Source organism: Nerophis ophidion, linkage group LG15 (genome assembly GCF_033978795.1).
Source record: "Nerophis ophidion isolate RoL-2023_Sa linkage group LG15, RoL_Noph_v1.0, whole genome shotgun sequence".
NCBI classification, from domain to species: domain Eukaryota; kingdom Metazoa; phylum Chordata; class Actinopteri; order Syngnathiformes; family Syngnathidae; genus Nerophis; species Nerophis ophidion.
In genome coordinates this window covers 30,966,383-30,985,215 of record NC_084625.1, presented here as the reverse complement: position 1 = coordinate 30,985,215, position 18,833 = coordinate 30,966,383, and the positions used below count along the sequence as shown (strand labels likewise).

The window sequence follows — 18,833 nt, the reverse complement described above, 5'->3', positions numbered from 1 at the left end:
GTTTGGCTTCTCCAGTCTGGAGTCCTTTTTTTTTTTTACCGAAAGTCCTCCGGGTACTGCAGACCTGTTTAATGAGGCTCGCTCATAATAAAGCAACTGTTGGTTCAGGAAAGCGTCTCCGAAATCTCTTTTGATCCAGCCGCACTGTCGTGTCATCCTTATGTCTGGACGAGGGTGACGAGACAGGAAATACACTTCGATACAATTCCAGGTCATAGGTGACTGTGATGTAATATATGCACGTCTGCCGTTACCGCGCGTGCCTAGTAGGTCATTTTGCGCCCACGGACGAAGGGGTCAGGGGGTCCTTAAACCAAAGCTTAAATGATGGCATTCTGTGTGTGGACAAGGGTAAGATTAGGTGGGTTATACAGTACCCTGTATAACCTTTGTTGTCTTAGTGTAGAGGCAACCTTAAACAACACCAAAAAAAAAGTGCTTGGTAACCATGTATCACGTTTTAGCAGAAAGTAAGGAAATTAATAAGTAAATGAATGAGAGTTAGAGGGAGAGAGGTTACTATAACTGTTGTCACAGTCAGTACACGCAATGTTGCCAACTCCTGAGTGAGGATAGGAGCTATTGGCTGTCATAAAAGTCGTTACAAGTCCCGAGATGACATCATTGCCTCATTTGCATGATTTATTTATTAATTATTAATTACATTTTGCTCTGGAATGTTAAATGCTAGAGTATCAAATCAACGAATGGAGGGTTGTGAAACACACTATTAAACCAAATCTATTGACTGGCTCATTAACGATCGGGACATTGCAGTGATTTATTTTAGTGTGACATTGAAGAAACATTTACATTCAAAATTACCTCTTGTTTTGTAAGCCAGGGTGGGTATCGCAACGGCTTTGTGCGTGCGCAAATCATTTGCAGTCTGGACTTCGGGTGAGGGTCTATGCTCTGATCGCGCAGCACTAGCAGTAGTAAGACTGACTGCTTGTGAGTGCTTTGGAATGCTCGTCAAGGAACGTAACTGCAGCCTGCTTTCACCTCAGTCTCAAGACACAACAAAGTCCTCAACACCGGAAAAAGTTGCTAGATTTTTGTTGCTAGTAGCTGTTTACAAAACACATTGCCAAGAGGGTTTGTAAAGTCGACAGATTTAGCGTCAAATTTGCCAAGTTGGCAACACTTTCACGACGTGTAATTGGAGGGCGGATCGATCTATAAATTGGTGCCGTTGATACCAAGGGTGGTATCCATTATTTGATTGATACAAGACTGATTCTCTTGAAATTGTTATTTTCTCAACATTTTTAAATTTATTTTTCTTACATGTTTACAAACTCTGGGAATAATTTTCTGGACAAAGTAGGACTTTGAGGGCCAACACCAAATGATTTGTAATTGAATAGTAAAGTTTGTTATTTTGTTTAGTTATTGTGTACTATTGACTTTGTTTTTCTCAAACATATGTATAAAAGGAAGTTCTTTAAATAATGTATTAATATTGTTAATCTGTTAAACTATCGCTGACCATGAATGCATTGAAAAGTTTACAGTTAAAACATGTGATTGGTATCGGTATTTGTATCAATTTTACCTTGCATGAATCCCTCCCTTTTGTAAACTATGTCAGCACACCAGTTTACACTAACTACTATTTTACCATACCATACCATACCAACCTTATTTATAAAGCCCTTTAAAAACAACCACAGTTGAAGAACAAAGGACTGTACGCCACAAAGAAATAAAGGCAAAGGACAAACTAAAAAAAAACAACATTTAAAACAGAAGTAAAAAACACATTGAAATAGTAAGTACAAATTACCCTAAGAACAATGTGTTCGATAAAAAGCAGTTAAAAAGTGAAAAACAGTTAAAAAAAGTTAAATGTTAAAAAGAGTTTAAAGTCTCATGCTGGGTTAAAAGCCAGTGAATAAAAATGGGTTTGAAGTAAGTCTGAAAAATAGCCAAAGAAGGGGCCTGTCTCACATGGAGAGGGAGATCGTTCCAGAGTTTGGGACCCGCAACAGAGAAGGTTCTGTCCCCTCTGAGCTTGATCTTTGATTTGGGGACCTCCAGGATCAGCTGATCAGCTGACATGAGGGACCGGGTGGGGGCATAGAGGCGGAGCAGCTCAGAGAGGTATGGTAGGGCAAGACCATGTAAGGATTTAAAAATGAGTAAGATAATTTTAAAATGGACCCTAATATACACAGGCAGCCAGTGGAGGGAGGCTAAAACAGGAGTAACGTGCTCTCTTTTTCTTGTGTTTGTTAAAAGTCGGGCAGCTGCATTTTGGGCCAGCTGCAGACGTGAGAGAGAGGATTGACTAATACCAAAATACAAAGAGTTACAGTAATCCAGCCGAGATGTAATGAAGGCATGGATTACTTTCTCAAACTGCTGTCTAGTAGGAAGGTTTTTAACCTTGGCCAGCTGACGTAAATAAAAAAAAGCTGGCTTTCACCACTGTGCCAATCTGACGGTCCAATTTAAAATCACTGTCGATACAAAAGTCCAGGTTGGTGACCATGGGCTTAATGTGCAAAGTCAAGGGGCCAAAGTCAACAGGAGCTCACAGGTACCACTAGGACCAAACACTATCACTTCTGTCTTCATTTCATTGAAATGTACTCTTCTATAGAACTGCGGGTAACACTTTAGTACGGGGAATAAGATATTCACCATTAATTAGTTGCTGATTAACATGCAAATTAGTAACATTGGCTCTTAAGTAGTCATTATTAAGTACTTATTAATGTCTTATTCTGCATGGCCTTATTATACAACCAGTAAGCCATTAACTAAGAGTCTTCCCCTCAATAACCTTTATTATTAATTATAATTATTGCTTATTAGTGACCAAATAACTCTAAATGAAGTCTTTGTTACTTTAATAAGAAACTAATTAATGGTGAATATGTTCCCCATACTAAAGTGTTACTGAATTGTGATATAATAGAAATATAGAAGGTGAACTATTTTTACACATGCCTTTGTTCGGTCATCACGATTAATACAGTCTATGATTCAGGCTGCTCAAATATTTAATAGGTTCTTTTTCGGCCCACTTCTGCACATTTTTTGGTTGATGAAAACCTTGAAGCTGACTTTTTACCAAAGAAGTGCAAAGCTTTTCATCTCTACCAACGCATTATGTCATAATATCTTGTTGCAATGATCCTCTGAGTTATAATTTGTATTTTCTGAATAATACAAAACTGTACCAGTGTCAATTATGCATGCAGATATTCTGCCTTTATCTGCTCGGGGGGCAAAGCAGCAATAGCTGAAGTGCCATGATAGCTATAATAGTTTGGCCATTTCCAAACACACACCAGATGTTCCTTAGTTGAAGACAACACATTTACCTGAGACATATGCGTCTATGACTCTACAATTAAAACCCAGTGCAAAGCAAATGCATGTACGTGAGTGGTTTGTATCCAACAGGGAGCTTTTAAAGATCAGTCTGTTTGAAATCTTGCGCGGAACATGGATCGTAAGTGTTTGTGAGATAATAAAGTTCATCTGTTGCATTATAGAACATGAACGCTTACACGCTAGGCTTTGTGCGAGACACAATGTCGAATTATCTTGCTTTTCTGTTGAAATGGCCCTTTTGTTGCAGCTGTCAGTACCCAAGCACTGACGGTGGTTTCAGAACAAACTTTGACAAGTTTTGTTTGTCTTCCAGCCTGACCATTGAACTGTCAAAATTCACAAAAAGTTTGTCTGAAGCCCCGCAGGGAGGCAGAACAATAGACGACATTTTGGTGTAAAAAGAATGTGCACAAGCGACACACACTTAAAATGTATCTAAACTTGCTGAACCAGAAACTTAACCTTTTTATATTCACACGATCACGATAAAAAACCTACACACACACATACACACACACACACACACACACACACTGCATACAGGCCGGCTGCTTTGATTGGCAGGCCCTTGTTATCTTGTCACCCTGTCATGGTGACAATGATTAAACAGTCATGGTTGTGATGACAACAATCAGTGGGTGGATGTATATCATCACAAAGGACAGATCCATAAAAAATGACTGACTGAGCTGCACTGTATGCCAAAAATCAAGTCAGCAAAAAGTGTATATCAGGGTCGGTAGATGGCGCTGTGAGATTTAACCAAGGAGTTATGTAATGTGTCTCTGCACTACAGTATTTTAGGAGAGCGGCGTCCTCTCCGCGTGAAGTGTTGCGGTATTCCGTGCGGGAGTGTGAAACAAGGTGGAATAATGCTGTACTTTCACTCGAGCTGTATCTCGTGTCTATCTGCCATGTCTAAAGCCGTAAAAAAGATGGATTTGCTTTTTGCTGACTCCATTGCTCTGGGGCATTTTTGGAGGTTTTCAGGAAGTCACTTGTTTTTTTGTTTTTTTTCGTTTTTTTTTTTTACTAATAAGTGATGCGAGCTACTGAAGCGTCCAAATAATGACTTGTACCATATATTCTCCTGAGAGCCAACATCCACTGCGGTGGACATTTGTGACTTTTTAATACAGAATATCCTGATTCAAACTCTAACTGCAACCCCAAGCTCTAGCAAATACATGAGTGAAAAGCACAGAACAGATACAAAATGAAGCACTGAGCTGAGCTGATGAGTGTGACGATCTCCGACCTCGATCCTCTGTTCCTTTGCAGGAAACACCACACCTTGGCTCAGTGGTTTACACTCTTTTATTCTTTTTACAACAGTTGATAATGTTCAGAGTTCATTTTCAGCTTTTCAGCTTCTGTCTCTCACGCTCAACAGCGTGCTCCTCCGTCTGGCTCTCACTCCCAGTTTGCCAGCCCCGCTCATGGTTTCCAACGCTGCTGATAAAGGAAATAGGTGATTAGATAACTCGTCCCAGCTGAGGTATCTGCTCACCTGATTGCTGCTTCACGACCGGCTGCCGCACATGCTCCACCAGAAGGGGACGCGTAGGACACGCCCCTCTCCACAATGAGCTCCCCTGAATGGCTGTTATGAACGGCGGAGAGTGACAACAAAGTGATGGTGAACCGGATCACTCCAAAAATCCCATCACCTATTCTGTATTTCAGTTACTGTGAGTTACATCAAAATCCGATTATAACTGTTTAGGCTAACTGACAGAAAGACATAGACCACAGAAAATGCATAACAAGGTTACAACTGGAGTGTATTGGATGCAGTAGAAAATCAACTTACGAGCTTAATTGGTTCTGTGACGAAGCTCTTCATTTAAAACACTTGTATTTCTAATCAACGTTGGCCATTCAAGTGAATTAATGAGAAGTCCGAACAAACACACTCAACATTCAGAAGAATGAATGGCTAAAAAAAAAACGGTTTAAAAACGTCAAAGATATTAGGGCAGTGGTTCTTAACCTTGTTGGAGGTTCCGAACCCCACCAGTTTCATACACGCATTCACCAAACCCTTCTTTTGTGATTTATTTATTTATTTTTCAAATTCAAGACAAAGTTATATGTTTTTTTTCCTGGCGTACAAAATGAACCGTGCATGAACTCACAACATATTACACATCTGCAAATCAGTGTGACTTCTGCAGTTGCCGTATCTAAGAAACGCCGATATGGAGAAGTTTTTATTTACACGATGAGTCAATACTTGCCAACCCTCCTGATTTTTCCGGGAGAATCCCGAATTCCAGTGCCCCTCCCGAAAATCTCCCGGGGCAACCATTCTCCTTTAGCGTCCTCTACAACCTGTCGCCACGTCCGATTTTCCTCCATACAAACGGCGTGTCGGCGCATTCACATCATTTATGTGGCTTTTACACACACATAAGTGAATGCAAGGCATACTTGGTCAACAGCCATACAGGTCACACTGAGGGTGGCCGTATAAACAACTTTAACACTGTTACAAATAAGCACCACACTGTGAACCCACACCAAACAAGACTGACAAACACATTTCAGGAGAACATCCTCACTGTAACACAACAGAACAAATACCCAGAACCCCTTGCAGCACTAACTCTTCCCGGATCTACAATATACACCCCTGCTACCACCAAACCCCGCGCACCTCAAGCCCCCCCCCCCATCTCCCGAATTCGGAGGTCTCAAGGTTGGCAAGTATGGATGAGTCGGGTATGTCTTGACTGGCTCTGCCGAACCCCTAGGGTTCGATCGAACCCAGGTTAAGAACCACTGTATTAGGGCATTGAGGTTGTTAGGATTCCACCTTTAGGTGCAGATCGAGTTGACATCCTTTTGCAAAGGGAATGTATCTGGATTAATTTCCTTGACGCGCTAGAGAAGGGATGCGATCTGCCAGCGTCTTAAATTTGGTCCGCTAGACGGCACAAGTTACTTGTCCATGTTTGGCGCATTTTAACTGCTTGCTATTTCTGATTGATTAAAAAAAACTTAAGGAGGTTGTCAAAGTAAACAAAGTAGGAGTTGAACTTTCACTTACCGGCACTGTTAATAACCAATTATAATATTTTTTCATTATATATTGATTATATTATTCTAATATGTACTCATATATATGTATAGGCTTTATGTATGTATGTATGTATGTATGTATATTTGTGTATGTAAATATATGTATGTAAAGCCGAGGTTGCTGGGGTTTATACGTTAAACAGTGCTCAATACCGGAGTAGAGCGGAATATTCCTTAGGTCAGGAAAAAGCACACGGAGGCTATTTCATCCCTATAGGTCTGTGTTAAGATACCTGTCCGTTGTGACCCACAGTGAAAAATGGAGTCCACTTTATTTATGTTCTACTTAATATTTTTATAAATTTCAGATATCCTGGCAGCAGATTTCAATAGGATTTTTTTCCCTGCTTCATTTATAAAATACAAAAAGTAAGCAGTTTTATGTTTTGCGTTTTGTTCCTTTACTGTACCAAAATATTAAACGGACCGTGGCCTACATACGAAGTCATGAGGCTGCCACACCACTAGGCCTTGGCCAATAGTCGATAAATCAAGCAATCCAAAAATCAAAAATAAACGTAATAGTTTCATCAATAAATTGCGATATCTGTGTGTTGACAGCGAGAGACAAATAAAACAAACCTTGTGCAAGAGGGTTCTCTCAGTGCATTGCTGTCTGCACCTGAGTGCGTTTATCTTTTCAGTCATCATCAGTCCTTGTCTTGGGACAAACAGGAAAAATGGACAGAGCCTCGCAAGCTGCTAGTTAGAAGCAACACAAGGAAAAAAACATTAGGAGGAAAAAGGATGATTGCAAGGCAAGGTAAATTAGTTTATACAGCACATTTACAACACTTTTTAAATTGAACCAACGTGCTTTACAGGTTAAAAAGCATAGAGCAAAAAAACTAACAAAAAAACAAGACAAAAACATAAACAAGGAATGAACTAAACAAGATAGTGCAAAAGCAATATGGTAAAAAGGGTCAAATAAAAAGTAAAATAAATAAATACAAAATCTAAATAATAATAATATATTGTAAAATAATAATACTAATAATAATAATAAAAGTGTGACAAATTGAAAAAAAACAAAAGCCAAAAGTCCATGTGTGGGAATATATCAGCTTCAAATGAGTGAGCAAGATGAACCCATCAATACTGCCGAACAAGCAAGTATGCCTTATTTGTTGAACCCCCCCCGCCCCCCAAAAAAAAAAAAAAAAAAAAAAAAAACAGAGAGTGAAAACAACAAAACAAACCACTCAACAGTTTTTCCAACTGGGGAAAAGGTCCACTTCAAGATGTTCAATTTTTAAGTACAAAAAGTCAGTTTTATTTGTATTTATTGTTTACTTCCATCCAGCCATTTCACTTATTTATGATAATTCAATGTTCCTGACATTCCAAATAAAAAAACACTAATGAGATATCAAAGTTTATTGCATTTGAAATGAATACTTGCATTGTTATTATATATTACGATATTAATGCTTAATTATTTTCTCAAAATAATTTCAATAATATTGTTTATCTACAATAATCTCTATGGTCCAGCAAAATGTATCATCGGCCCAGGCCCACGTACTCATTTCAAATTCAAACCAATAAGAGCTTAATTTCGACATGTTCTGCAGACTCATTCCTCACAACCAAGAAGGGTTAGATTTGATTCCATTGTATTTAAAATTGTATGCCTCTTATTTAGGAACGAGCAGAATAGTTTTGATTTAATCGACAGTGCCTCGGGTGGTTGCAGCCAAGTAGTGCACGCTGTTTTTCATCAATAGCTTCAACAAATTCCACCAAATTAGATAAGATTATGTGCATTGCTATAAAAAGAACTCTCCATTTTTTGTTGTTGGGTTTTTATCGAATAAAAAATAAAAATTCACCAAAAATAGTGGATTTACCATTTTGATTTAAAAAATATAGTAAAAAACAATTGTTAATCAATCTTAATCTGTTGCTTCTTTTTTCAAAAAAGTAATGCGTATTTTTCTCCTTTTTCAGTTCGGTGGATGAGCAGTTTCGTTGGAATGCTCAAGGTAAGACCTAATTTACCAATTACTTTGCTGACTTTGTTTTGTGATTGTGGTTTAAAGTAATTTGTTATGTGTATTTTGGATCCTTTACGTAAGGGTTACATTCATTGATGACATACTGTAAAATCTCCATTTAACACCTTATTTTTATTTATTTATTTTTAATTTTTTTCCAAGATGGCGCTGCTGTAGTGGCTGCTGTAGGCAGGAGCTCTGTGCTCTTGTATCATTCTTTTGTGTTTCCCTCTTGTTTTCATGTGTTATTATATTTTTTTGCCTTTTGGTCCGGGACCCTTTGGGACTGTGTGACAAGGGATGTCACTTTCGTGACCTCTGTGGTGCTTTTTTTGTGGACTTCTGGATCTGCCTTTTGGCCATGGAGACCAGCTGCTGGGTCTCTGCCACACCGGAGTCGCTTTGGAGGGACTGGAGGAGATGCGGATGAGGGGACAGGGCTGCGGAGCTGGCACTGAGCGCTGGGACGGAGAGGCTTCGCGGTGTCTTGGCTGGGTGAGCAGGTGTCGGACACCGCAGTCTCGTTGGACGTATCCTCGCTCATCTATGTGGACTGGATACTGGCCGAGTTAGTGGAGTCGGCTCTCTTGGTTGCTTTGTTGGGTCTGCTCTTGTCTCTGGCCATGCTCCCTCCACCCCAGCGGACGATGGCGTGGAACACCGCAGAGGCCACCACAGTGGATATGTTTCTTTTACTTTTTATTCATAGCTGTATGTAGAAGTGTCTGGTTGTATCTGCTGCTTTAATGTCTTTAATGTCCTATGTGTTCTTTGATGTTTGATGTCTCCCTCTTACACACGTGTAAGAGGGATGTGTACTATGGCTATGAGTTGTTGTTTTTTTCCCTTGGCCTCAGTCTGCACCCCCTCTCCAGGGCCCAGGCTAAGACCGATTTTTTTTATTTTATTTTAATCTTCTATTTTTTTCTCCCCCCCTTGTTTACCTGTATCTCATCTTTTTTTGTAAGGGGCGCTGGAAGCCGGCAGACCCGTCAGCGATCCTGTTCTGTCTCCCTTTAATGTTTGTCTGATCTTGAATGGGATTGTGCTGAAAATTGTAATTTTCCTGAAGGAACTCTCCTGACGGAATAAATAAAGTACTATCTAATCTAATCTAATCTAATTCAAATGTCGATGAATGTTCTCATTCATCCAGGTCATTGTCATCTCAGAGCATTTAATCGATCGCAACTGGACTGCTTGGTTTGTCTTGGAAGACGTTTCGCCGCTCTTCTGAGTAGGCTGAATCAGATCGTGCTCATAGACATAGTTTAGTCAGATCTTGTCTAGCGGCTTGTGCCAAAACCACAAATATTTATACTCCAAAACCAGGAGGGTGTGTCTGTCATATTTAGAAAAACAACTGTTTTGATGCAATCCTAGCAATCCTTGAAGTTGAATCCCCCCTCGTTAGCATTGAGGTATTGTGTGGCAGAATGATCGCTGTGGATCGACTACTACTAGTCCAAAATAATCAAAATCCCCCACGTATGCTTTCCATTTAGTTGTAAACATACCAGAATGTTTCCAACTCCTGTTATTTGTTGGAGGCTAAATTGCAGAGTCTTCCGGGAATGGTTGAAAGTACAGTGTTGTATGTGGAAGACAAGTGGTGTCGCAGACCACCTCCTCTTTTCAGGGATGGTTTTTCAACCTTGACATAGATGGCTTCCCTCATTCCTGTTTCGTACCATCCGTCCTCCATGTCCAGAATTTCTACTTTTTTTTGGTCTGTTTCTCCCTAGTGTGCAAGTAAACAGCTGAGTCTTGGCATGAAGAGTTTGCCCGTCTATAATGTCCCATGTGTTGGCTTAGTGGTTGTTTTTCCCCCCGGATATATGAATCCCTGTTCACCTGCATTGCAACCCGGGATGCAGTAGAGCAGTGTGTTTCAACCTTTTCTGAGCCTGGGCACATTTTTTTCATTGAAAAAATCTCGAGGCACACCACGAGCAGAAAACATAAAAAAATTAAATGAAACTCAGCAGCCAATATTGACAATACAATGTTGTTCCCGCAATTGTTGGATATGAATTCAAACCATAACCAACCAAGCATCACTATAGCTCTTGTCTTAAAGTAGGTATACTTTCATGACCTGTCACATTACGCCGTGACTTATTTGGAGTTTTTTGATTTTTTCCTGTGTGTAGTGTTTCAGTTCTTGTCTTGAACTACTATTTTGTTGTTGATTGTCATGTCATGTATGGATGTACTTTGTGGACGCCGTCTGCTGCTCCACACGCTTTTAAGTCTTTGCTGCCGTCCAGCATTCTTGTTTTGTTTACTTTGCAGCGAGTTCAGTTTTAGTTACATTTTGCATAGCCATCCTTAAAGGCCTACTGAAATGAGATTTTCTTATTTAAACGGGGATAGCAGGTCCATTCTATGTGTCATACTTGATCCTTTCGCGATATTGCCATATTTTTGCTGAAAGGATTTATTAGAGAACATCCACGAAAAAGTTTGCAACTTTAGGTGCTAAGAGAAATGCCCTGCTTCTACCGGAAGTCGCAGACGATGACGTCACATGTTTGAGGGCGCTTCACATATTCACATTGATTGTAATGGGAGCCTGCAACAAAAAGTGCTATTCGGACCGAGAAAACGACAATTTCCCCCATTTATTTGAGCAAGGATGAAAGATTCGTGTTTGAGGATATTGATAGCGACGGACTAAAAAAAAAAAAAAACGAGTTAAAAAAAAACGCCATTGCATTGGGAAGGATTCCGATGTTTTTAAACACATTTACTAGGATAATTCTGGTAAATCCCTTATCTTGCTATTGTGTTGCTAGTGTTTTAGTGAGTTTAATATTACCTGATAGTCGGAGAAGTGTGTCCAAGGGTGTCTTGACGCCAGAGTCTCTGAGGGAAGTCACGAAGCTGCAGCAGGACGGAATCTCCCCTAATATCCGGCAAGAGGAGACTTTTTAACCACAATTTTCTCACCAAAACCTGCTGTTTGACATTTGGTCTGGATTCATGTTCGCTCTGATCCATAGTAAATTTTCACCTCCGGGAATTTTAAACAAGGAATCACTGTGTGTTTCCCAACGCCATCTTTGTACTTTGACTTCTCCAATATTAATTGAACAAATTGCAAATGATTCAGCAACACAGATGTCCAAAATAGTGTGTAATTAGGCCGTTAAAGCAGACGACTTTTAGCTGAGTGTGTGCGTAGCTCTCATACCTCCCGAAAACGCGTGACGTCTTTCTTATATGCCATCATTACACGACGTTTCGAAGACGAAACTCCCGGGAAATTTAAAATTGTAATTTAGTAAACTAAAAAAGCCGTATTGGCATGTGTTACAATGTTAATATTTCATCATTGATATACAAACTATCAGACTGCGTAGTGCGTAGTAGTGGGTTTCAGTAGGCCTTTAAGCTTCAATGCCTTTTTTTAGCGGCACTTGCCTTTTGTTTATTTTTGGTTTAAGCATTAGATACCTTTTTACCTCCACACTGCCTCCCGTTGTCGTCTGCATATTGTGATCACGACAAACCATATTCCCGACATCTACAAAGTAATTAGCTACCTGCTGTCCCCTACTGATATGAAAGAGTATTACACGGTTACTCTGCCGATCTCTAGACAGCACTGAGACTCAACAATGGCACATTTGCGGATTATAGTTACTGGTTTGCCAAAAAATATTTTTAACCCAATTAGGTGAAATTACATAATCTCCCACGGCACACCAGACAGTATGGCACGGTACACTAGTGTGCCACGGCAGAGTGGTTGAAAAACACTGCAGTAGAGACAGTGATGCAACATCTACTAGGTGATCGCACCTTACAGGATAGATCCACACTAAACTCAAAACATATTTTCCTTTCACTGGAACTTTGCCTTAACGCTACGTACTTTCAATTCATCTGAACTTTTTACCGACAAAAACATGGTTGCGCCATGGGATCACCTGTCTCTCCAATAGTAGCAAATCTTTACATGGAGGACATGTAAATAAAGCTTAGCTCTTTTAAGGCAACAGCACCAAGTCATTGGTACAGATATGTGAATGACACATGGGGGAAAATAAGAAACCAATAAGTGTAAGCTTTCACTGAGGACATTAACTCATTGGACAAAAACATCAAGTTCACACGTGAGGATGTCAAAGACCGTAACTTGCTTTTTTTGGACTAGATCTCGACATTGGAAAAAAACAGGGGGCTCCATCTCAAGGTTTACCAAAAACCCACACATAAAAATTCCTACTTTTTGACTCACACCACCCACTGGAACACAAATTGGATGTTATCAGAACCTAAAACACAGAGCTGATAATGTGCCCACCAGCCCACAAGCCAAAGAGAATGAGCATACGCGTTTGAGGGAAGCCCTAAAACCTGTGGTTATCCCATCTGGTTGTTTGTGAAAAGTGCATCTAGTTCCAGAAATAACAAGAACGGAGTGGATGAGGAGGAAAAAGGTGACAGACGCAAACATTTTGTCATTCCATATGTATCAGGTTTATCTGAGAAACTCAGAAGATTTTTTTTTAACCAACACAACATCCCAGTACACTTCAAAGCAGGCAACACTGTCAGACAGAGACGGGTAGGTCCTAAAGACCGGATACTGCACACCCGCATAAACAATCTGGTGTATGCTAACGATCAATCCGCTGATTTATTTTGGTGAAACAAAACAACCACTAAGCCAACGCATGGCACAGCATAGACGGGCAAACTACAGGCCAAGACTCAGCTGTCTACTTGCACCTTAGAGAGAAACAGCACTCCTTTGAGAACAAACATTTTCTCAGATTCTGGACAGGGAATCTGAGTCCCCTTCATACAACACTGTCCGTTCAACCATTCCCATAATACTTTGCAATTTAGCCTCTAACAAATAATCTTCTGTGACAAGAATGCCGTTTATTTAGAGCTGAATGGAATGCTTATGTAGGGGATTCCGACTATTTTGGACTGGTAGTAGTCGATCCACAGCGATTGTTCTGCCACACACAATGCTAACGAGGAGGAATTACTTTTCAACGACTGTAAGTGCCTTTGACAATAAAATTGCTCGTTTGCATCAAAATTGTTTTTTTTTCACTACAATAGGGCAAAACCATCCTTGTCCAGGCACACCCTCTTGGTAGTGGTTTATAAATATTTGGGGGTTTCCAAGCAGCCGCTAGACTAGATCTGACCAAATTAAGTCTATGAGCACGGACTGATGAAGCCTACTCGGATAAGCGGCGAAACGTCTTCTAAGACAAACCAAACAGACCTGTTGCGATCGATTGAATATCCCTGAAACACCTTCAAAGTGGTCTCTATTAGTTGCTTGTTGTGTGGTCTCTCAAAAGCAAATGACCACCGAGATCTACAGTGCATCAGGAAAATATTCACAGTGCTTCACTTTTTCCACTTTTAACGTTACAGCCTTATTCCAAAATGTAATACATTTAATTTTGCTCTCACAATTAAAATTCTCCACACAATACCCCATGATGAAAATGCGAAAACAAGTTTTTTCAATTTAGCAAACTTAGAAAAGATTACATTATTCAAAAAAGAAAAAAAATCACAGCATTTGCTCAATACTTTGTTGATGTACCTTTGACAGGATTTACATCCTCAAGTCTGTTTCATTACGATGCCACACTGTTGGCACACCTATATTGTCTGTACCAGTGGTTGTCAAATGGGGGTACGCGTACCCCTGGGGGTACTTGAAGGTATGCCAAGGGGTACGTGAGATTTTTTTTAAATATTGTAAAAATAGCAACAATTCAAAAATACTTTATGAATATATTTATTAAATAATAGTTAAACAAAATATGAATGTAAATTCATAAACTGTGAAAAGAAATACAACAATGCAATATTCAGTGTTGACAGCTAGATTTTTTGTGGACATGTTCCATAAATATTGATGTTAAATATTTATTTTTTTGTGAAGAAATGTTTAGAATTAGGTTTATGAATCTATATGGATCTCTATTACAATTCCCTAAGGGGGGACTTTAAGTTGATGATTACTTCTATGTGTAGAAATCTTTATTTATAATTGAATCACTTGTTTATTTTTCAACACGTTTTTAGTTATTTTTATATCTTTTTTTCCAAATAGTTCAAGAAAGACCACTACAAATGAGAAATATTTTGCACTGTTACACGAGTTAATAAATCAGAAACTGATGACATAGTGCTGTATTTCCTAAAAAAAAAAAAAAAAAAATAAGGTTCATTATTCTCTGGCACTCATCGAGGGTGGACGCTCACCTTTCCTCTCCCTGATCTCTCCTGCTTGTTTCTTTGTCTTGTCTTAACTTTTTTGTTGCCTCTTTTTGCACTGCTATCCAAATCTAAACATTGGAACTATTTAACTGGCCTCAACAAAATTGACAAGATCTTGGGTTTGGGGGAACCTGCTGTCGTGACGAAGCGGTTTTCGCTGGACACATGACGGACTCTTGGGAGAAGAAGGAGGGCCGCGTGTCTGGCGACACTTTTCTGTCGAGGACGTGAAGATATCCACCTATTCGGAATTATGACAACAGGACATCTGCTGATTGGAGTAAGCGTTGCTCTGGTTTATTGACAAATTGGAAGTTGCTGGCAGTCTTCAAAGTACCCCAAAGCTGCCACAAATGATTGGAGGATGCGGGAAGAACTGTGGATTACATCGGACTGTCTACCCCGCAGTTTTGAGGACCAGTAATAGACATTTTAGAGTGAAAAGCTAATTTTATTTTCATCCGCATACAAAACATTCTAACTTGGATTGTTTCCCTGGCTTCGAGACTCTCCCGAAGGACAGTGCACCGAAGACACAACAAACTCTCTTCTTGTCTCTCATGGACACACACCTGTTGTTGCTGACTTTGGACTAGAGACTGCATAATACATCAAGGCTGCGGAACAGAGACACACTACGGGCTTACACACACACACACCTACAAAAATATACGCCACACATACACACCCCATCCCCCCAACGCCCTCGACGCAAATCCCATAGGGGTGATGAATGGATGGTCAGCGCTTGAGAGCTGCGGCCTACCACCATGACCTTGAACTACCTTCCCTCTGTTGCTAGATATCTCGAGATGTATGTTTTAATATGTATATGTGCTTTGCTATGGAGGTTTTTTCCCACTCCAGACTGGGCCCCCTTAGGAGCCCAGTCTAGATTGTATTATTTTTACTCATCCTTCCCCAGTGTTTACCTTTTTCCCATCTTTTACGGGGCGCCATATGGCGACCCATCAGCATTCTTGTTCTGTAACCCTGTACACTGTTAGTTTGTCTAATCTTGAACAGGTTTGTGCTGAAAACAGAGTTTCATTGTACTTGTGCAATGACAATAAAGACCTATCCTATCCTATCCTATCATATCATATCATATCCTATTTTACTTCTTCATCTCTTTTTTTCAACCAGAAATGGTTTGCTCTGATTAGGGGGTACTTGAATAAAAAAAAAATGTTCACCGGGGGTACATCACTGAAAAAAGGTTGAGAACCACTGTTCTATATTGTTGTTTACAATGAACACATTAGTGCTGACTTGGCGGTATTGCAACATTGGTTATGTTGCTGCAGTGTTGTTTAATACAATTTTTAGGAAATTAAATTTTTTTTCAAAGTAACTACTTTTTAATGCTTTCAAAATAATTATAAACGTAAAGAAAAAAAAATCTTGTTCTATTTTTTATGTTTTTTTCTTGCCAATAACCGCCCACTTCCAATTAACATGCGGCCGTCTTTGCGATTCAGTTCAATAAACATATGAGCTATAATTAGAGCATTCACTGTATATATGTCACTGAGACTAGTAATTAAGTCAGTTAAATGTTTGTCACATAAATGTGTTATTTTAGTTTATGGCTTGACCCCTGAGTATGTTTTTGCTTCAACAGCAGATGGACAAAAGGATATTGAAGACGAGCTGACCACAGGTTTGGAGCTGGTGGATTCTTGCATCCGTTCCCTTCAGGAATCAGGGATCCTAGACAGCGTGGAACGTAAGTGTGTTTAATTAGTGTGTGTGTGTGTGTGTGTGTGTGGTGGGGGGGTGCGTGTGCGTGTTTGTGTGTGGAGACAAACAGGGAACCCAAATAGGGGTTGTGTGAGTTTAATTATCCACAAAGTATTGTGCTCTTGACATGCCTCAAAGCAAACCTGCAAACCAAAAAAAAAGTTCAGTTGCAGCCAAAACGCCCTTATTGAAATATCTGTTTTTCCTTTTTATTCCCATTTATTCTTGAGCTGGGGTTCATTTTTAGATACGGAATATTTCCAAAATTCAAAAGATCAAGGTTTGCTTATCTATAACTGGCCTTCATTGGCATAACATAACAAGGCACTTTTGTAGAACTCTGATAAAAAGCACTTTTATTTTGGTGTCTATTGATTTGGTCCTTCGAAGAAATAATCTTGTTTTTTCACTGTGGGCGTTTGGTCAGTGTCATTAAAATACCTCTAAGTTATTAAATGATGTTTGATTGTAGAATTCAGCAATTATCTTTTTAATTTCAATTATTATTATTTGTAATTTTCCTGAAGGAACTCTCCTGACGGAATGAATAAAGTACTATCTAATCTGCAAGAAAATAACCATTTGTAAAAATATGAAGTTTCTGGTGTGCTGTGAGATCTCTGCAATATTAAAGGAAAAATAATGAACAATTTACGAAATGAATCATGTACTTTCTATAAACTACATCTTCAAGTTGTTATTAGCAAAAATGGGGAAAACAAATATAGAAAATATTAAAGATGACCAGTTTATGAAGTTGTTTTAATGCAAGGATTCTAAACTAGTCTACATTTTAGTTATGCGGGACCATAGGAGGATTGTATTACCTTGTTAGCTTTTTGAACATGTGGAAATTGCCTTTCAGAGAAAATTATTAAAGAAAAGATAAAGTACATGATAACCTAAATGATAAAAAAAATAATCAGTATCCGTGTTTTACACACATTCATTTATTTGTGAATTTTTCTTTCACATTTGGTAATTTGGGAACACTTTGCCTGACCAATGCAATTGGTACTTTTTGCAGCTTTGGGGCCATTTGTGGACCACGGCTGTTTTTTATGGGCTTGTCGTGCATTGTGGAAGTAAAATGAATAAAATAAACAGTCAACAATGAAAAATACAGAAAAACGGTACAATGCAGTGAGAAAATGATGATACTACTAAATAATTAAAAAAGTAGCTGTTTGATGAGTCGGCGTTGCAAGCAGCCCCATTGAAAAAGAACAATTCGTTTCCATATACAGTATATGTATCAGTGACGTGCTGTCAGGGGAGGCAAGTGAGGCACTGCAAAAGGTGGCTTAACCATGAGATGTTCCAAAGCGAAGTAATAAAATAAAATCAGTTTCAATATTTCTCTTTTGGTTTATGCTTTCTATGTGATTTTGGTGTGGTTCCTGTATATTTTGGTAATTTTCCTGTTCAAAATCACAGAAATGTTGTGTTTCCTGAACAAAACAACGCAGTCGACGAGAAGTGAGGCAGACACAGGCAGTGCCTCCACGGCTACACACAGTGTGTATTGGGCGTGTGCATGCGAAGGGGCGCATGCTTGTTGCCACAGGGAAAAGGCAGGCCATGAGGCAGCAGGTACCTCTGCCTCAAGGTAGGGGGCGATATTTTGTCAACTTGCAGTTCAATGCCTCAGCAGTATTCTGACTCGCCACACTGGGAGAAGTGGGGGCGCTCAAGCTAGCAAAGACAGAACTCTCCAGCAGAAGCCAGCATTTTTTCTTTTCTTTTTTGTAACTGTATTTATAACAAACATGGCATTTTTATTTGAGTTAGCCAGCGTTTGTGCTGCAAAAATATTGTTTAATTTCTTGGGATTAAATTGAATTAAATGAATGTTTCTGCCAATTTGGAGGATTCTATATTGTATCCAAGATTAAATACTTCTCTAAACTGGACTTAAAGACAATATTAATGTGGTCATACAAAGTACGTTTTCATGGAGGATAGCTATTGCTGCTTCAGATACAAATACAGAAAGGTAATATACACTCACTATACTTGAATTATTTTTTTTAAAAGCAAATGGGACCAAAAACTATTTAATACCAACTTTATCAAATAGTTTTATGACCCATTTATCATATCATAATATCATTATGAGAATGTTTTTATGAAAGCGAATAACTCCCTTTTTCCCCCTGTAACTCAAATGTGCAACCTAAACCAACAATGACTAGAGCTGCACATATGAATTTAAATAAATACCCAAAAAAGATGAAAAAAAACTATGTATGCCTCACCTGGTGTTTAGTTCACCGCACGTCACTGATATGTATCACCATTTTTATTAGCGTTTTTGAAAGATTAAAAGAAATACGTGCATCATATCCAATCATGCAAACGAGATGATCTTTGACCCCCCCACACACACCA

General features: G+C 39.2%; 1 protein-coding gene across 7 annotated transcripts in view; it reads left to right on the top strand.

Moving 5' to 3' along the window:
* Positions 1-18,833, top strand: part of ctnnd2a (catenin (cadherin-associated protein), delta 2a) — a 747,299-nt gene that overhangs the window by 315,678 nt on the left and 412,788 nt on the right. For all 7 annotated transcript variants that reach the window (XM_061922003.1, XM_061922001.1, XM_061922002.1 and 4 more), the window contains exons 4-5: positions 8,386-8,420; positions 16,324-16,428. In XM_061922003.1, the coding sequence (XP_061777987.1) occupies positions 8,386-8,420; positions 16,324-16,428 (140 nt within the window). The remainder of the gene's footprint in view (positions 1-8,385; positions 8,421-16,323; positions 16,429-18,833) is intronic.